Here is a 21,411-nt window from a genome sequence, read left to right on the forward strand (position 1 = left end):
TAGAATTCCATATGACCTCTGCCATAAACTATTGGGTGAAGTCACGAAGCACCACCGTAGTATCACTGCCAACCTTATGCCTAGCCCCCTCACTGCTACTACCACAAACGTTCCCAGTATTATCCTTGGACTCCATCCTGAAGAGACAATTGAGAAAATTTTTTAGAATCTTGGTACCTTACATATTTGCTACAACTACAATACTACGAGACTCATTTTGATAAACCAACATCCCTAATGACCTCATACTCTGCCAACCTAATACCCTTATTCTAACTCATGTTTTGCCCTCCACTCGGAAACAAAACCATCAATGGATTGTCATGATTTTCTGAACCCATCAACTGATCTAGAAAAACACAAAAGTCCACCGATGGAATTTTTGCCTCCAGGCTTACGAAGCAAAACCCAAAAGTCCTATCATACCCATTCCTATCCTTGTCATACTCTGACACCTATACTCTAGTAAGACCATCTGACTTAGTCTGCAGAACCAAACAACCTAGGCTTTGATACCACCTGTAGCGCCCCGTCCCTCTAGGGGGGCTTGGAGTGCCACTAAACATACATAACATATATCTCTCTGATACCATACATATACAACCCGCCCTAAACAACGGAAAAATAGGTGTTCCATATTGATTTGTATAAATATACACTGCAGAAAATATACATCCTCTAAAAAGTTACTAAAGTATCTAACTGTCTCACATATACATCCATACATAACTAAAACATAATCTACTATTACAATTTCCAATAGAGACAGACATTGTCTAACATCTCACCAGCTCTGGAAAGGACTGTCTATTGTATAAACTCAGCCTGATAAAATGCTAGGCCCGATCCCTCGGAGGACCTGAAACAACATATGTATGCTAGGGTGAGACACCTCTCAATAAGATGGATTATATTATCATCAGTGTGTGGTTAGTATGAGATTTTGTGTGTACATATACTGCTAACATTTAAATACATTTAATTGACATTTTAAAATATATATTACTCTATAAATCTGAAAATACATACTTTCATACTAACATACTACTGGCTCAATATAGCCCTCTCTATAGTAAATGTGTCCATATAAACCTAGAAGATACAACATGGTCTGTAGAACTAGCATCATCACGCACGTTCACATGCTCTGCTTTGACATGCTTTCCCCCATGACGGGTTGTGCGGCCCGAAGGTGAGACCTAGCATATAGTCAGCCGACTATAGCTAAGTCAATCTCTGTAGTAGTACGATGGTGCCTACCTTTACTTAGAGATGCTACCTGGGTAGAGTCATCCGAAATTACTGCATTCGATGGAGCCCCAGAATTACTACATTGGGGAGTACTTTACTCAGGTCACCAATCGCCTTTCCATATTTTAACACTCTAACTAAGACGTGTGATTGCACCTCTCTCCAGATATGGCCCTAGTACTGTGCTCATAACATATCTTTGATATACATAGGGCCTTAAAAGCATATATGACAATTTACATCATAATAAAACTGAAACATAATTCATTTTATAGAACTATATACCACACAATATGTATGTATTTCTGTAAAATATCTATCAGATACTGACTCGGTAAAAATCGGCGTATCATATCTGTCATAAATTGGCTCTGTAAAAATCGACATTTCATAAACTCGACATGTAGCCGTCATATCTCATCTCTCGGCATATAGCCATAAAATCTCATATCTCGACATATAGCCGTTACATTTCAGTATTACACAAAATTTGTTCATTTAATGTCAATTAAAAACTATACTCATGCCACACAATTTTCATCTAGTAATTCATAAATAAGTCATCTGCTTAAGAAAGTAAATACTACTGCTAAAACTGGAGTTTGAATATCTCTAGGTTGTTATTTTACTAAATATAGATATGTAACTAATTACGGGAGAAATGGAGACAATCGACCCTGCTGTCTTTGGTTGGTTTAAAACTAGCCTATAGTTTGAAATAACAACTTTCTAAACGGTGAAAACGTTCATAAAGTCCATTACTATACTTTAAAAATATCATACTTAAATTTAAACGGTTGGTTTCAAAAATAAAGTCGGTTAACCAAACCCTAAGTTCGGAAACCCTAGAAAAGTTGTAATTGTTTATCTAAAAACCATTTTAACATTTCATTCCATTAGAACTCATAAACATAGCTGAGATAATATGATCCCCTTACCTATTTCCTGAAAGCGACCTGAGACACTCAAAAACCGAACCCTACCTTTTTCCTGAGATCAAGAATCTACTTTACTAGACTTGTAGATATTCGCTCTCTGATCCTCGTGGTAACTTTTGATCGTCGAAATGGACAATGATCGGCTAAAGATTGAAGAGAGAGAGAGTGTGGGCGCTGGTTAGAGAGAGATATTTCCATTTCTTAATGAAGAAACAATTGAAAATCTATTTATAAACCCTTGACCCGGTTAGCTTCGTCAACAAAATGGCACCTTTGTTGATGAACTACAGAAGGTCGTTCATTGACAAAAGAAGGGCTTCGTTGACAAACCCTAAGCCTGATCTTTTCGATCGTTCTGGATCTCGTTGTTGATGATGCTTTGAATTTCGGCGACGAACCACATAAGGGCCTTTGTTGACGAGAAAATGGACTTCGTTGATGAAGCCTACTAAAATCCTTTTTTTTTTCATTTTCTTATTTAATTTCCTTATTTGCCTAGTTCGGGTCTCTACACTCTCCATCACTCGACCTGATATTACATATGCAGTTCATATTGTTAGTCAGTTTGTCTCCTCTCCCACTACGATCCATTGGGCTGTTGTTCTCTGTATCTTACGTTATGTTAGAGGGACATTATATCTGAGTATATTACTTCCTTCTACATCTACTTTGGAACTTCGTGCTTATTTTGATGTTGATTGGGTTGGAGATCTTATAGATTGCAAGTCCACAACTGGTTTTTGTGTTTTTCTTGGTGACTCTCATTTCCTGAAAAAACAAGAAGCAACCTGTAGTTTCTCGTTCTTCAACTAAGGCTGAGTATTGTGCCATGGCTTCAACTACTGCTGAAATAATTTGGTTGCGCTGGTTACTTGCTGACATGGGTGTCTTCCTTGCTGAACCCACTCCTATGTATTGTGACAACACCAGTGCTATTCAGATTGTTCATAACTCTATTTTTCATGAACACACTAAGCTTATTGAAATTGATTGTCATCTCACACGTCATCATTTTTGCCTTGGTACCATCTCTCTCCCATTTATTCCCTTTACCATGCCGTTGGTTGACTTCTTCATAAAGTCCCACACTACTAGTCGGTTCTAGTTTCTACGCGGAAAACTCTCGATGCTACTTGGTGCGTCATCGTGAGTTTGAGGGGGAATGTTAGATAATATGTATATTTGACCAGAGGTATTTTGGTCTATGCACATATATTAGGTTTAGGTTTATTTTTATTGTATATTTAATCTCTTTGTATTTGAGTTCTATAGGACGTATTGAATTCTGGCTTGCCTGTGAGCAACCCTCTCTCCCTCTTTGCAATCTCTATCTCTCTCTCTCTTCTCTTCTTTTTGCATTGTATTATACTCTAACAATGTCTATTTTTAAAATTATACATATATTTAAAATGAGTCTCCCCATTTACATGTTTGACATTGACAAATATAAGACTAATTTGTTACAAGTCTAACATGTAAAACACAACCATATGGACATTTGGAGGGGGGACCCCTGTATAATTTCTTGTTGACAACTATTGGCTAAACCCCATTCCAATAGTCAATTAAGTTGTCTCAAATTACCATATCTATCTTTTGAATCTTTCAATGAGACAAGGTTATTAATTGCTACAACATACAATAATTCATAAATCAAATTTTAATTTTTCTTGAATCAAAGGTGGACATATAATAATTTAAGAATAGGCTAGAAGAAGATTATAATTTAAAAAAATATTAAAAAACTCATTTTTATCCATTTTTTTAGTTTTTTTATTTTTGATTTTTAAAAGTAACCAATTTTAAGTATGGTTTGAAGTTGCCTTTTATAGCCCAAAATAAAGGTGGGTTAGATTGCTTCGAATAGTCATTAACAACTATTAGCTAAACCCTACCTTTTTCGAATCATCTATTAAGTTTTCTCAAATTATTATATATGTTGTTAATTGCTAATTCATCAATCAAATTTTAATTTTTCTTAAATCTAAGGTGGAGATATTTTAATTAAAGATTCGGTCCAAAGAAGATTACAATTTAAAATAATATTGAAAAACTCATTTCTACAATTTTTTTAATTTTGAAAAAAGTCTTAGTGACAAAACCAAATTCAAGTGTGGTTCGAAGCTGCCCTCCATAGCCCAAAGGCCAAAGCGGAGGTGGGTCAGACCGTAACACCTGGCTTTCCACAGTTACTACTTACCACGGCAGCATTTGACGGATTCATTCCATAAATAAAATCAAATAAAATAAATACCCCTCCCAAAACCACCCTCTTCCTCCTCCTCCTCATGGGTCGTTGCTGCACAATATCCACCAGACGCGAGCCATGGTACGTCGTCTCCCACCCTAAATCAAAAAAATCCTTACTCTGCAATTCCCTCGTTCTTCCATTCCATTGAATCTTTCATGGTATTGTAGCATTGGTGAATTTTCAACCTAAAGTTTATCGTGTGTTGGTGCATATTGACGAATTTGCTATCAAAATGAAGCTTTGCATCATATATAAATTTTTTGTGGTGGTGAGGAACAAGAAAACAAATGTATTTGTGGAAGTAATCCAGATCTCATGGTATTGTAGCATTGGTGAATAAAACGTAATAATGAATATCCTCTCCTTATCAAACCAGAGGTGGATTTATCTGGAATTTCTGCATTTGTCCCGTGCCTATTCATTCAACATGAAAAATGCAAGCTTGGTGATTCCTAAAGAGTTGCATATGAATGCTAGAGACTGGTCGTGAAAGTTATAGGGTGCTAGAGAAAATTCCCACTTAGATAAAATTTTTGATAGCTGTGTGTATGTTGATCCATTAACATTTTGATTCTTTTGAATCTACCGCACAATTTGCATTTTGACTTCATACATTTTGTTGGACATTGCACAAATTATTTGCTGGTTTCTGTCAAGCAGGTTAAAATTCAGCGTACACAAGTTCTTCTGTTAGCATATCAGAGTTTTGGCATAGTTTTTGGTGACTTAAGCATTTCCCCCATTTATGTTTATAAATGCACGTTTTCTGGACGATTACATCATTATCAAAGTGAGGATGTCATATTTGGGGCATTTTCGTTGATCTTTTGGACTTTCACACTTCTTCCATTGTTTAAGTATGTCTTTGTCATGCTGAGTGCTGATGATAATGGCGAAGGTAAGAGATGATTGTCTTTTTTGATGATTTACAAGTCATATCCTTTTCTCTAAGTGCCTCTTTGATGGGTTTCTGCTGATGCTATTGGGCTCAGGAGGAATTTTTGCTTTGTATTCTCTCCTCTGTAGACATGCAAGATTTGGTTTGCTTCCCAATCATCAAGCAGCTGATGAGGAGCTTTCCACATATCATAACTTGGGCTCAGGCAGACATAGAAACATACCACCCTCTCCATTCAAAAGATTTCTTCAGAAGCAGAAGAAGACGAGAATGAGTTTGCTCCTCTTTGTTTTGTTTGGTGCTTCCATGGTGATAGTTAATGGTGTCCTAACACCTGCAATTTCTGGTAACAATAGTTTCTTTCTTCTATTTTCATGCTTGGTTGTTTATGCAAGTCATCATTGACGTAATATCTTGTTGATATGTATTTGGTGTTTTTTCTTTTATTGCAGTTTTATCATCCATTGAGGGTCTGAGAGTTCAAGCCCAGAATTTGCATGAAAGTGAGTTTACTTTTCAAAATACAAAAAAAAAATAAAGATTTCATTGTTCTATAACATACAAGGGTCAGAGATCCATATATCTCTATGAAATTCAAAAATAAATGGTAACAAAGTTGAAGAAATAAATAAACGGTCATATTGTAGGCATCAACTTGTCAGATGCGTGTATGTTAGGAAATCTAATAAAATAAAAATAATAACACTTAAACACAAATAAAAATACAAATATAAACGCGATTCACAAATAGGCTGAGGCACGGTTATCTCACTCTCTTTAGGGAGATTTAAGCCCTCTACAGTTTTTGACTTAGCCCACGAACTGGTGCAGCAGAATTCCTAAAGACTTGTCTCCCGCAGGATACAACAGCCTAATTTGAATCATATGGCTCTCTCCAATTCTGCACAAATGGAGAAGTCCAAAGCTTCACAAAAAAAAACACTTTTCTTTGCTTGTTAAACTCTCTAAACATGAAATAAGGATGACATGATGAGAAGGATGTGAAGAGATTGGTGTGTAGTGTCAATGCCTTAAGGTTTTATTTATAGACACAAAATTACATTTCATTCTCCATGCACTTAATAAATAAGATATATATATATATATATATATATATATATATTAAATAGGTACACACCTAACTTTAAGATACATTCACATAATTAATCTTATGAATTTATGAGATACATGAATGAATGATCTAATTAAATATAGATACATAACCCATTCCAAGATACATGCTCTTTTCCAAGATAATAAATAAAATAATAATATTAAAATACTCTAATAATTCCCCCCTCATTTTAATATTATGTATGTACCATGCACGTAGAGAGTTTAATAATCAAAGATGAATGATTATGCATAATGAAGGTGTGCTCTGCATTGAACCTTCACTTAGTGAACAATAACCTTTACTCCAGAGTTAGTAATGGTCTCAGACTTGAACTATGACTGCTTAAGGGAAGTAAAATATTATTGCTCACACATAATCATTCAGGTGTTGACATGAGCTTTAATAGTCAGCACGCTTCGGCCTTGTGCCAATCCTGGTTTCATGAGCATATTTGAGAATAAGTCCAATTCTCATTGAGAGCGGCCCCACTCTCATGCTTACATAGATGAAATCTGACAAGGATGCGCTTGTAACTCTAACACTCCACTCATAAGAGATACAAATTATCAATAAAAGTTTTTAAAAAACTCAACCTCCTCCATTACAAGATAAATGCACATACACCACAGGGATGAGTTTAAAAATAACAGTGCATTTCTTATGACCACCATATGATTCGCTCTTCCCATTGAATCCAATTACAGGATCTCTGGTCCTTGGGTTGGGTATCCTCATACACGGTTCATGATTTTTCGGGCTTTAATCCCATCCCCCTCGATGTATTCTAGACATTTTCTCTTGCTAAGGCCTTAGTTAATGGATCCGTAAGATTTTCAGAAGATTTTATATAGCTCGTATTAATGATGTTACTACTCAAACATGATCTCATAATACTATGTTTTCTTCTTATGGGTTTAGATTTATTGTTATAATAACGGTTATTCACTCTACCAATTGAAGCAGTAATGTTGCAATTAATTAGGATAGGTGGTTCGTTTTTCCCAAAATGGAATTTCATACAACGTATCTCTCAACCAACTTGCTTCCTCGCTAGCTAATACTAAAGCAATGAGCTCAGCTTCTATAGTTGGGTTAATAATTATTTTTAGATTTCCAACCAATAGCACCACCACCTAAAGTAAAAATATAACCAATGGTAGAGAGAGAATCACCTAACAAAGTATTTCAATCAGCATCACAAAATCCTTCAAGTACAGTAGGATATTTAGTAAAAAACAAGTCATAATTTTTTGTACCAACTAAATTTTTCATTACATGCACAAGAGCATTCCAATGTTCTATACTTGGCTTGCTAAAAAAACTTCTAAGTATACCTACTACATATGCAATGTCTAATCTAGATCAGTTGCATATCTCAGGCTACCAATTATGCTATTATATTTCTTTTGATTAACCACCTTGTTTTCATTCTCAATAGGAAACAAGTGATTACTTGAATCAAAAGAAGTAGTAACATGCTTGCACTTATCATAGCCATATTTATTCAAAAAATTTTCAATGTAATGCGACTAATCAAGAAATATACCATCACATGATCATGCAATTTTCATGCCTAAAATAACATTAGCCTCACTTAAATCTTTCATCTCAAAATATATATTTTTTAGCATAGTTTTGGGTTCCTTAAAAGGAATATACACCTTGGACCAAGATTTATCATAACATACATGCCTATTAGCACCTGAGTCTGCCCACCACCCTTTAATACTGTAGACCATATTTATATTAGTAAACATTGCCACAAATGGTCCTCAACTATATTAATTTTAGGAATAGGTGTACGTTTTCAAAATTTGCAAATTCAAGCAATAAGCCCACTTTTGCCACAAACATTGTGATTTTTTTTTTTATTTTGATTGTAAGGGGCTTCTTGGTTCAAATTCTTTTGATTAGAGTTGCCCCTATTCATTTTGTGAGGTCTACCATTAATTTTCATATTTCTCCTCTTAGGCTTTAATTGAGGGTTTTTAGGAAAAAGACCATTTGGCAAAGTATTATGTTTGGAAGCAATTAAATTTACCTTTGTTGGTATTACCATTGTTGATATTAGCATTTTCTTGCATAATTGCATTTTGCCCTTTTGCCTCCTCGGTATCGTACTTATTGTGTAAAGCCTTTTAGTTTTTATTTGCAGAAGAGTAAGTAGTATCATAATAATCATAAAAGTGATCGGCTAGACAATTTAAAATGTAATACCGACATTTATACTCATCTTTTTCATATTGTTCCAATTTTTCATGGTGATCAACCAACTCATCTTTATTCATTTTTTTGGTATCGATTTTTTCCAGATCCTTTTCGGTGAGAACATATGAAACTTTGAGGAGACTAAGGTAGAAGAGTACCTTACCTTTCCATCTCTTGAAGTGGGCTCCTTTAAACCGAAAAAGCTTTTTGAGATCTCCAGCATTTTCATTCGGTTTCTCAACTATAAGCTCCATATAATGAATCTCCTTAAAATTGTTTGGAAATTTAATAAAATAAAAATAATAAAACTTTAACACAAATAGAACTACAAATATAAACATGATTAACAAATAGGCTTAGGCACGAATATCTCGCTCTCTTTAAGGATATTCAAGCTCTTTGCGGTTTTTGGCTTAGCCTACGAACCAGTGCAGTTGAACTCTTCAAGACTTGTCTCCCTTAGGATATAATAACCTTATTTGAATTGTATGACTCTCTTCAATTCTGCACAAATGGAGAAGTTCAAAGCTCCACAAAAAAAAAAAAACACCTTTCTTTGTGAAAGAAGGATGACAAGATGAGAATGATGTGAAGAGATTCGTATGTAGTGCCAATGCCTTAAGGTTTTATTTATAGGCACAAATGACCTTTCATTCTCCATGCGCTTAATAAATAAGATATATATATTAAATAGGTACACGCCTAATTTTAAGATACACTCACATGATTAATCTTATGAATTTATGAGATACATGAATGAATGATCTAATTAAGTATAGATATATAGCCCATTCCAAGATACATGCTCTTTTACAAGATAATAAATAAAATAATAATATTAAAATACAATAACAGTGTGTATATGTACAAAGAAAGAGGTAATTTTTTTACATTCTCTTCTGAATTTAAACCTTGTTAACTCAATTTCATACACAAAGTGACAAAGAAATCACAAAACTCTTCCACAGAACATGCGTAATAGGAGGAGGATACAAGAGCCCTTGTGTTTATGATGTGGACATTGATTTTCAATTTGAAACTGACAATGGAGTTAAAATAACAAGAGAAGCAGAAGTTGAAATCAGATTAATCCTTGTGAATCTCTCTCTCTCTCACACACATGGGGATTGTCTGTGTTTGTGAATAATGAACTTTTAACTAGATTTAAAAGAAATATTGCAAATGAGATATACCTCTTAAGGCTCAAACAAGGAGAAAGAATGAGTGGTTGCTGATCCTGTTACTTGCATATGTTCTGCTGTTACATTGAGGCTTCTAGCATCAATTTAAGCCAGTTAGCTTGTAGTTTATTCCAAAGTGTTGAATTCATATTTTGTTGTAATACAGTTTAATACACCAGTGTGCAATTTTGAGTCTTGAGAGTCAGCGTTTCATACAAAACAATGCTGAAGGTTAGCCCACAGCCCAAAGTAAACAAAGAATTATTTAATTGTCTGAAATACTTAAATAGGAAACAATTGTTAATGAGTAGACTGGAAAAACAATGAGAATGCAATTAAATACAAATGACAGAGGAAAAAGCTCTGGGAGATTTCTCCATCTCTTTTACAATTTCTTCCGAAGTCATTTGTTGTTTCAGATAAATACAAGTGTTCTTCCTTCCTAAAATTGTCATTTTACCAACCAAGTTACTGACAATTTGACAAAAAAAACAGGTATGGTGGTTGTTATTGCATGTGGTGTACTAGTAGGCCTCTTTGTTTTGCAGCACCGTGGCACCCACAGGGTAGCCTTCATATTTGCCCCAATTATAATAGTATGGTTGCTGTCTATTGCTTCCATTGGCATCTACAATATCATTGAGTGGAATCCAAGAGTTTACCAGGCTCTTTCTCCATACTACATTTACAAATTCTTCAGGAACACAGGAAGAGATGGTTGGATTTCTCTTGGAGGAATACTTCTGTGCATAACAGGTGAGTGTGGCAGTTGAAAAAAGCTGTTAGAATCTCATTCATTCAGCTTTGTAGTTTAATTGGGTCTACATGTTGCTGTTTGCAGGAAGTGAAGCTATGTTTGAAGAACGTGGTCACTTTTCAGCCGCATCTATAAGGGTGTGTTAACGAAGTTGTGATCCATTCTTATCCTATGGTGATACTTTGAAACATTTATCTGGGTGCACATTTTTTGACATAGATCTGATTAAGAATAATGGAATATTCCCATAGTTAAGTTACTGTTATCAGTTTTTCATCCCATGAGATATCTAAACGACATATTATTTGAATGCTCATTGTTTGGCCACTTACAGCTGTGATAATCAACGACTTCAGAATTCAGAAAGTCCCATTAAAACTTCAACATAATTGGGTGCTTCCAGACACTCAGCATGAATCCTATAGTAATGTAGCATCTCATCAGTTGTTCCAATATGCAGGTCCGTGAGCAGACCATATTTGCCACTTCCACTATAAGTGCATGAGTGTGCAAATGTACACTGACCCAAGAGGATCTGTGTAATCTTGTTTTATCTCTTGGTCATGGTTTTAAATAAAGGCCGCGACCATTACTTAATGCCGTTACATAACGGTTTTTTGGGTTATCGATACCATTACACACTGCGAAATCGGTGAGAAGAAAAATCACAGCTGTAGCGGCCGTTACGGACCGCAACTGTTACGTAAAGGCCACTACGGCTGTTACGTAACCGCTATAAGACTGTTACACCAAAAATTTTACTTTATTTTTTACTTTTTCTTCTCACTTTTTTCCTCTCTTTCATTAATCATTCTCAATATACCATGTGGCGAGAGGGGGAAAAGATTATAATGAGGATGACAATGATACAAAATTTACTATTTCTTTAAATACTCACAATAGATGCATTAATTAACAATTTGAAAATACTAGTTAAGAAAATATTTTATTTTGATATTGTAATGTGATATTTATGTTCTATATTTTTCAACTTCAACCATCTTTCTTTTCTAGCTATTTTATTTTTGTATTATTTGTATGTCTTATGTGTCTAATAGATTAATAGAGTGTATAATGTATTTTGTTCTATTATTTAATTTAGCGCACATAAGAATTTATCACAGATAAGAACGATGAGAAGTATAAATACACACACGCCCGTAATTTTTCTATCAATGGTGGTTTAAAACAAATGTAAACTTGTTGCCCTTACCAAATAACTTAGTTACTCGAACTAAAGGATCCAAAATACACTAAAACTCTTTCTAAGAAGGGCTAAAAGCTTAAAACATGCAAGTGCGCTAATATGCACAAGGTTGTGAGTGCGTCAAAAAAATTCACAGCCGTTACACCCGCTTCCCGTTATGTAACATCCGCTACTCCCACTTCCCATTACACCCGTTACCGTTACGTTATGCTACCCACAACTGCGATTTAAAACCATGCACTTGGTCATTTCATTTTTTTAGGAATAATCTGGATATCTGCCTGAGGATTATGATTGCAGTTGTTGCAGAGGGACAAGTGCAGTGAGACTCGCCATGTGTGATTGTGAATGTTTGCACTCTCAATATTTTTTCTGAAAAGGAAAGATTGGTAATTAGAATCAGGGAACATTAGTGTATAAAAGTACCAGCCCACAATCCTTGTCATACTTAACATAAATATAATGTGTATATTGCTTTTCTATTATTGTTTGTTTTTTTGTTTTCTATTTTGTTTGTTTGTTTGTTTTTTTTTTTTTTTTTGATGAAGTGAATTGGAATTTTTTTGGTTGTGAAATTTTCAAAATATTTTTTTTATATATTTTATCTTTTCAGCGGGGAAGTGTTCCAATTTTCTCAAGACCCAACATGTGTTAATTCAGTTCTATGTTAAAAATTACTACAAAGTGTATCTTGGGTGTTGTGATGCACCTCAACTATTTTTTAATTTAAAAAATTTCTTGTTCCTTTTGTAGCTTGCTCCAACAATTTTTGTTTAGTTCCAGTTGTGGTTTACCGAGCCTGATCCTACAAACTTGTTACTTTCTTCAGGTTGCATTTTCTTGTGTTACTTACCCTTGCCTTTTGCTTCAATACATGGGGCAAGCAGCATTCCTCTCAAAAAATTTCTCTTCTGTTCCTAGAAGCTTCTATGCATCCATTCCAGGTAAGCTTTCGCAAGAACTATGTGAAGCTGTGATTGTTCATTTCTTTAAGATGAAGGCACTAAATTTCGCTTGTGCACATTCAGAGGCCTGGAAACTTGCACCTGTTATCACTGCTCCTTAATCCACATTCCACCACAATATTATCCACTACAAGTTTTCCATCAGAAATGGCATTTCTACAACCATTTTAGATAAAAAGACAATTCACAACCATGCCATCACCACAACCACTCAGTTACAGCCCCAGTAGCACTTGCACAACATTTGCCATAACAAACACATTACCCTCTCCATGACGATATTGTAGTCAACCTGTACTGCCACTGATACAGTGCCACCTCTCACTGCCATTTCCTTTTGTTGCACAGCCAACACTATGTTGTGCATGATTGAAAAGAATTGCCACATTCTTAATTTCTAATTAAATATTTCCTGATGATTAAGGCTCCATTTGGTAATGCTGTAGCTGTCGGATGGAACAGCTGTGGCTTTCCCTTGAAAACCTGTTTGTAAATGTTTTGCAAAAGTTATTCTTAGTAGCGGTTGCACTTTATTGTTCATTTGGTGAATATTGCTGTGGAGAGTAATATTAGAAAGTAAATAGAAGTCATTAATTTATTAGGCCACTTTTGGAGAAGCAGAAGCAGAAACAGAAAGCAATCCCTAGCCTTCATCTTAAATTCTGACTTGAGGTAGAAGTTACTACCTGAGAAGTGAGAAGTACATTCATTTTTGTTACCAAAAATTCAAGACACTACTTTGGATGTTCCAAAGCAGCTGTTGAGCAGGAGAAGCATTACCAGATGGAGCCTAAATATCCTCACCTATGTGCCTGGCAACATTGCCCATGGGATGTTCATTAAGGGGATTTAAAGTTGTTCTACATCTATCCTTGTTTAGAAAATCGTGTTCTGCATCTATATAGATAGTGTTTGTTAACCACTTGTCATTCTTGTCCTACAACATGGTAAAAAATACATCCTATGGTGTTGCTCGGAGGCATGTACATTTTGTTTTACCTAGAAATCACGTGTTATCATTATTTTCAACAATCTTTTTGCCTTTTTGTAGATCCCTTATTCTGGCCAGTTTTTGTGATGTCAACTCTCGCTGCAATTGTAGCTAGTCAAGCTGTCATATCTGCAACATTCTCAATTGTTAAACAGTGCCATGCGTTAGGCTGTTTTCCTCGTGTCAAGGTGGCACCCACATCTAGATGGATCCAAGGGCGAATCTTCATCCCAGAAATAAACTGGATCCTTATGGTGTTAAGTCTAGCAGTTACTGTTGGTTTTCAGAACACAACTCTTATAGGAAATGCATACGGTAAGTCTTCTTTCACTAACTCATTTTTTAGGCATCAAAATCCAACTATATATTATCTTCAGTTATACTTATCTGTGCATGCATTCAATTGTTTTAAAGCCACGCAAAGACATCAATGCATCAATACATACGTGTACATTATTTTTGCAACTAAAGTATGACTGTAGGAGTATCATCCCTTAACTTCCACAGGAGTTTGTTAATCAGCTTATATTTATGGATTTGCAAGCACACTTTCAATGCACGCTTACAGTGGATGAAAAGTAAATGGAGTTCCTATCAATATATAAATAAATAGAAGATGAAAACAATAGTAGATGGAGTACATCTACATAGGTACAACAACTGATCATTGAAAAATATGTGCCTCACTTCATAGGCTGACCGTGTGTCTATTTGTTGGTACTGTAATTGTGCATCTGGTGCTTTGGTATTTGGAATTTCAGTATAATAATTCTGCTCTAATCATCCTTCTTATTATGTTAAAGGTGTTTTAACTTTCTTAGTGAGTACTTACATACGCCCAATTAACTCTCTTTGTATTCTTTGTGTTGTGCATGAATATTTTCTAATTATTGTATGTAAAGAAGAAGCCAGAATGATCTTATGAGAATGTAGTGCCTGGACTCCATATATAATAATACTCAGCTATATACCTGGTGTTCAGATGGTATCTACCATTGTACCTGTTCAAGCCTTGATGTTCCAACGTGTTTCTCCCAACATGAATTATCAATTTATCACGATCAGAGCAGGCAATCATGCTGCTAATTAGTGTTTAATGTATAAATCTGAAAAAAGTGAGATATAGATATAGTGTGGTGTGGGCCTTTTGGAATAATATTTGTATTCTGGTTTGACTGTTATGAATAAATCTACGGTATATATCAATATCAGAAGGAAAAAGTGTTGAAATCATGGATCACTAGTTTGTGATGAAAGCTGACATTTCTGTTTCATAATGTCAGGGATTGCTTGCATGACTGCAACATTTGCAACAACGTGGTTGATGTCATTAGTCATCTGCTTTGTATGGCATAAAAATCTTATACTTGCTCTTTTGTTCCTTCTAGTCTTTGGATCAGTTGAGGTATTCTATCTTTCATCTTCTTATATGAAAATTCCTTGGGGTGGATGGTTCCCATTGGGCCTTTCCATAGTCTTCACAGTTGTTATGTATGTCTGGCACTACGGTACCAGGCAGAAGTATTTGTATGACTTGCAGAATAAGGTGCCCATGAAATGGATCCTCACTCTAGGTCCCAGTCTTGGTATTGGTAGGGCCCCTGGGATTGGCATTATCTACACTGAGCTGGTAACTGGAGTCCCAGTCATGTTCTCCCATTTTGTGACCAACTTACCAGCTGTCCACCAGGTGATCATCTTCGTCTCTGCCAAGACTGTTTCAGTTCCTTATGTCCCACACAAAGAGAGATATCTTATTGGCCGGATTGGGCCTAAATCTTACAATCTGTATCGTTGCATCATTCGTTATGGTTACAAAGATGTCCATAAGGAAGGCGATGATTTTGAAAACACCCTTGTTATGAGCATAGCAGAGTTCATTCAATTGGAAGCAGAAGGTTCTGGAACTTCTGATGGGTTTGTAGATGGCAGGATGGCTGTAGTCAGAAAGTCTGAGGGATTTGGGACAAGACTAGTAACGTCGACTTCGAGATATGCTAACTCTGGTGAAAGCAGCAGTTCAAGTTCCACAACTGTGAGTAGCACCAAGTCAGCCACACTGCGGAACCTGCAATCCACATATGAACAGGAATCGCCTCAGCTGATCCAGCGGCAGCCAGTCCTGTTTAAATTGCCTGATTCAGGTTATAAGGATTCACGTGTCGAGAAAGAGCTTTTGGAACTTGTGGAGGCTAAGCATGCTGGAGTGGCATATATAATCGGTCACTCACGTGTAAAGGCTAAAAGGAATTCATCTTTCTTGAAGAAGTTTGTGGTTGATGTGCTCTACTCTTTCCTGCGAAAAAATTGTCGGGCTCCCGCTGTGACCTTGCACATCCCTCACATCAGTCTAATTGAGGTGGGTTTGAACTACCATGTGTAGTGCAGCAAGCTGAGGGGGATTTCCATTATCAAAAGTTGTGCTGCATTTTCAGGGTCACAAGCATTTTACAGTTATTCAATGCTATTTTAGTTCTTGAGGGATCCCTCTTTTTTCCAAAAAGAATGCATTAAATTTGGAAGAGCGGCGGAATGCATTAAATTTGGAAGAGTGGCACTTTATGGTCTGACTGAAACAAAGAGGGAAGATAGATAGTTGTTGAATACCAAGTTCAAATAGAGTGAGTTAAACATCTTCATTTTTTTTTTTGCTTGTACTGGGTCTATCAAATATGTTCATTCTTTTGCATTAGTAAAGGAGAGTTGTGTACTGATTGCCCAATTTCGATCTCACATCTTTTTTGTCTTTCCCAAGCAGCTTCATTGTTTTGCTTCGAAGTGTTAAAATGTATTTCCGGCATGATTTTGATTTTCTGTGGAAATTGAACTAGTTAATTTCTTATCGGAGACAACAGATCCTTACATTTAGGTTGTTAATTTATATTGGCGACTACACATCTATGCATTTATAGGGTTGTTTGGTTCATGGAACGTGAGCACCAGTAATGCAGTATTCCAGTAATGTAAAAACATACCCATGTTTGGTTCACAATGAAAATTAGCATCCCAGCCATCAAAGATTACGTTTTATATCTGTCGTTCACATTTTGTGGGAATGTCATTGCCACAATAAGAGGTGGTATTGTAACTTTTCAGGATTGAGATATTGCATCAAAAAACGAAAACACCAAAATACCTTCATTCTTTTTTGAAAATTTCAAGATTATGCCAAAATATCCCAAACCACCCCGACTATCTTTCCGCAGTGGCTCATTTCATCAAAATACAGGATATGGTCGCTGAGGTGAGAATTTCTCCCTTCCCCATTTCTAGTAATCTTCATCCAAATTTATAGAGTTTTGATTTCTAGATGTTCATTTAGCAGGGTATTTCAAAAATGGGAAGAAGATTAAGGTTCTCTTGCAAGATTCTGCTACTGAAGCTTCTATTTATAATTTGCTGGTGAGTTTTTGATTCAAGATTTTGGCCATCTTATCTCTACTTTTGATCCTTTTATCGGACCTTCTGTCAATGTTCATCACATGCAAGCTGGAATTGTTTTTTTTTTTTTTTTTGTCCCTTTTGTTTTTTATGCCTTTTGATCTTACTAGAGCTTTGGCTTCTATCAGAGCTATGATCTGCTGCTAAAGAGGCCAGAGAAAATGCCCTCATTTCCAATTGATCAAGTAACATTCACGATCTGCTGCCTTATTTATGCATTTGGATCATGACACTTTTTTTGCTGTTATATCTGCTGTGGATTTTTTAAATCATGCTTTTTTTATTCCATACCCAACTAATTATCATGATACATATTCTGGACCTGCTGCAAACACTTTTATTTTGGCCAAAAGCAATTTCCTCCATTTAGTAGTATTTGGCCATTCAAAATACATTCATTTATTCGAAATTTTTGATCACATAAGAGCAAAGACAATTGGTCATGAAACCAAAGAACAATTCTCACTGAATGAAACCTCTTATGGTTCACTTGGAATCCAACTCAAATTATGAAAGCCACTCATTCTCTGCTTCTCTTTCATTCAAAGATTTTTCATGGTTGAATGGCTAGCATAACAGAGAGGATAGTATAAGTTAAGATTTGTTGCAAGCTTATTTAGCTCATGATAATTTGCAGGTGAACGTTTCCTGTTTCCATTATAGCAACATTTAGATACATCTTCAAAAAAAAAAAATTATAACGACATTATATATGAAACATGAAGATGAGATGCCACCTGTTTCTTTGCATGATTCAGAACCACAGGACATTGTCACACAAAGTCTATATTTTCAAAATTATAATAGCATCAAATATTTCCCTGAAATGACAGTGCATTGTAACCACAGTTTTATATGCTCTTCAACTCTATGAAGCCTTAATAACTGTTAGAACAGAATGAAATTTCATCAAACTGTCCTGAAATGACAGTGCATTGTAACAACAGTTTTATATGCAATTCAATTCTACTGAGCCGAACTGTTAGAACGGAATAAAAAATCATCAAAACATATTTTAGGTGTTTTGGCCTCAATTCTTTAGAAGGAAACAAGTAAAGTTCATGACAAAAATACATTTATGTCATTAAGAAACTCGGAAGTCCCCAAAAACTACCCTCTCTCCTGTAAAGTTGCCTCGCTGACATCTTCCATGCTTGGTATCTTATATGCTCTTGGAAGAACCCTCAACAGGTAAGCCACTAGAAAATGGCTAGCCTCATGTTGCACAAAGATATTTTTGGAATTATTGAAGTGTTTCGTCATGAAAGAACTATTATTTTAAAAGGCAGCCAACATTTTTTACTGAAACAGCCAGCATTAGTTGGCAGCTATTCAAATGACTAGCATAAGAGCAAAGACAGATGAGGAGAGAATGTCAAAAAATTTACTGAAACAGCCAGCATTAGTTGGCAGCTATTCAGATGACTAGCTAAGAGCAAAGACAGATGAGGAGAGACTGTCAAAATATAACCATCCCTGATTCCAATTTTAAATCAGAGTCGGGTTGAGTCTTGTGTAGCCTTTAAAAACTTCTTCCAGTTTTCCTGTAAAACGAATTGGGAATTAACACGTATACATCTTAATCAAATATCCCAAGTTTATTTTTCCCCGATTTTGTTTTCTCTGATAGATATGAATGACTAGTATACACTTCCTTAACTGTTATTTGTGTCAGTCTGAATCTGCTTTGACATTCTAGGAACAAAAAGATATTACTTAGTCCATTTGTGTCAATTTTGATAAACAAAAAGGCGGGAGAGGTCCATATAATGGTCATTATTTTCCAAATATAAGCTTGCAACCTAACAAGAATCGACCTCCTGCAGGGTGTTAAAAGAGAAAGATATGCCCACGTGGGAATCCAGACATGCTGAAGCAATAAGGTCACTTAAAGGTATGGCTATGCAATTGCCACCTGACAAGGGAAAAAGATTCCTACAAACTAATGCAAGTGACAAATACTGGGGTGGAAAAAGAAGTTGGGACTTTGCGGATACAAGAGTGGAACATTTAAAGAATCTGAATTGCATTATCACTTCACGTTTAAAGAGATCTTGGCAGTAAAAAGGGGGGATTGAAAAATTGAGTTCTATCTAATCGGACATATTTTTATAGTATAAATGGATGACATCGTTTCCAAAGATAATACAATTCAAGTAAAAGATCCTTCCGCAAGGACAACTTCTTAGATGGGGTAACTGATTCTCACAATATAAATTTGAGGTAAAGCCCATTAAAGGAAAGCATAAAATCCTTATTGACTTCCTTTCGAGACCAACCAACCCCCAAGTTCTTTTCATCGTGACATCCTCATCTTCTTCAAGCTTATCCAGCTTCACAAAAAGAATCCAAAGTCTTCCCAGTGATAATCAGAACAATATTCTTTGTCATACCATTAATAAGGGAAACACCAAAATGATACAAGGGATCTAGTCTATTCTTCCTTCCAACTAAGGTCTGGTTGTTGCCCTACTTAAGTATCTTGACTTGCACCCACTTTGTCTCGACCTCAATGGTCTCTGGCTAGCCATCTTGTCCTATATTAATTTCATTAAAGATGCCTTATTTCACCTTTGGTATCTTGCTAGATCATACCGTATTGCTATGGTCCTGCATAAGCCATGGACATGTGTTTTCATCACAAACAGAACACAAAAGGCCCCAACAATACAACTATCTAAAAGATTAGTTCCTGTTTTTTAGAACTGAGGAAGAGTGGGTGAATTGACTTGATTTTATGACAGGATTTCCATATTTACTGGTCACTTTCCATCTCAAGGGCGAAGTCCAAACTCAAGGAGGGGAGAGATATGTCAACATCTACCCATATGTGAAAGGATAAGAAGTTTCAAGAAAATTTAGTTGCAAATCCTCACCTATCATCTTCCCACTAGGATAAAACAAGAAATAATATGTGTTATTTTAATAATGTTAATCCATAGAAGTTGCCACATGACCTGTTCAACTCAATGCATTACCAAGATGATGGAAGAGCCCAGACCACCCATTACTCAGTCATGTTCCCCCACTACTATAAAACCTATATAACAAACAGGTTGGCACTGTTATATGTGGACCAAACTAGAAATAATGGAACTATAGACAACCTTGAAGTCATAGCCCTCTATCTTGCAAGAAGAAAAGGAATACAAGGCAAGATATGATCTATAAGATACCACGACAGCACCACTTCAACTCATTATTCTTTTGTGTCTTGTTCATATGTTTTGAATGCTTCTGTCTTGTCGACCTCAACTTTATGTCGTTTGTCTTGTATTGTCAACTTCAGCTTTAAAAAGGTAGCTTTAGTCGCATGTATTGTAACAAAATATGCTACAACATTTTGTCCATTCTATATAAGGAGTCTTCTATCCCAAAAAGCGGCAGAGCAAGCGAGAACTAAAAGTCTCTTATAATAGTTCTCTTCCCTTCCCCTCTCATCTTGTATTCATTATGTTCAATTAATGAAATATCTCTAGTGTGTTTCTTGTTCTATTCTTCCTTGTTCTACTCTTTCTATACCACCACATGTCCCAAAGAATCACATCATCTTTTTCCATAGGCTTGACAAAAATGGTATCATACATTTTATGCTATGTTCTGATAATATTACACTACCCAATGCTATTATTACTGAAATCAAGTGTAAAGCACAAATCAACAATGCCATTCTAAACATTCCTAGTGAATTCACAATTATTAAGTATATGATTTATAGTTATCATATGATAACCAGTACCGCATAAAATACACTATGGAATTCTTCCAAAATCTACATATCTTGTCCTTGTAGCAAGTTCACCATTAATAAGTTTCCATAAAAAGTATGTAATCATAGGACTAATTTAAAGTGGCCAAATAGTATCAAAAGACTACTAATTAATACAGTATTAATGTGTATTTGGAGGTTTGTTCGTAATATCCATGTATTTTAAGAGTGTGTGTGTAATTAGTTTCATCTAGATTTTGGAGGTATTAGCATAAACTCATCGGTTGAAGGCTTTCTTATAAATAGTATGTGAAAGTCATGTAGGAGTTGATTGTTGAATTCAAATTTGAAAGTGAATTTGCGATTCCCTTTTGTATTTCCTCTCCTCTCTTCTTCTCTTCTTCCTAACTAGTTAGGATCTAGAAAGTCATCTAATTTGACAACATCCCACTATCTAACTCCTTTAATAAAGTCACCGACATCTATACCCTTGCTCA

At 35.5% G+C, this 21,411-nt stretch overlaps 1 protein-coding gene across 1 annotated transcript; it reads left to right on the forward strand.

Moving 5' to 3' along the window:
• Positions 1 to 4,416: 4,416 nt before the first annotated feature.
• Positions 4,417 to 16,486, forward strand: LOC131157409 (probable potassium transporter 2). The gene is made up of 9 exons (XM_058111544.1): positions 4,417 to 4,518; positions 5,101 to 5,338; positions 5,433 to 5,684; positions 5,791 to 5,841; positions 10,340 to 10,600; positions 10,686 to 10,738; positions 12,638 to 12,752; positions 13,825 to 14,079; positions 15,048 to 16,486. The coding sequence occupies exons 1-9, from the start codon at positions 4,516 to 4,518 to the stop codon at positions 16,145 to 16,147; spliced, it is 2,328 nt and encodes a 775-aa protein (XP_057967527.1). The 5' UTR covers positions 4,417 to 4,515; the 3' UTR covers positions 16,148 to 16,486.
• The last annotated feature ends 4,925 nt before the right edge of the window (positions 16,487 to 21,411 follow it).

The sequence above is a fragment of the Malania oleifera genome, chromosome 6 (genome assembly GCF_029873635.1).
Source record: "Malania oleifera isolate guangnan ecotype guangnan chromosome 6, ASM2987363v1, whole genome shotgun sequence".
Taxonomy (NCBI): Eukaryota; Viridiplantae; Streptophyta; class Magnoliopsida; order Santalales; family Ximeniaceae; genus Malania; species Malania oleifera.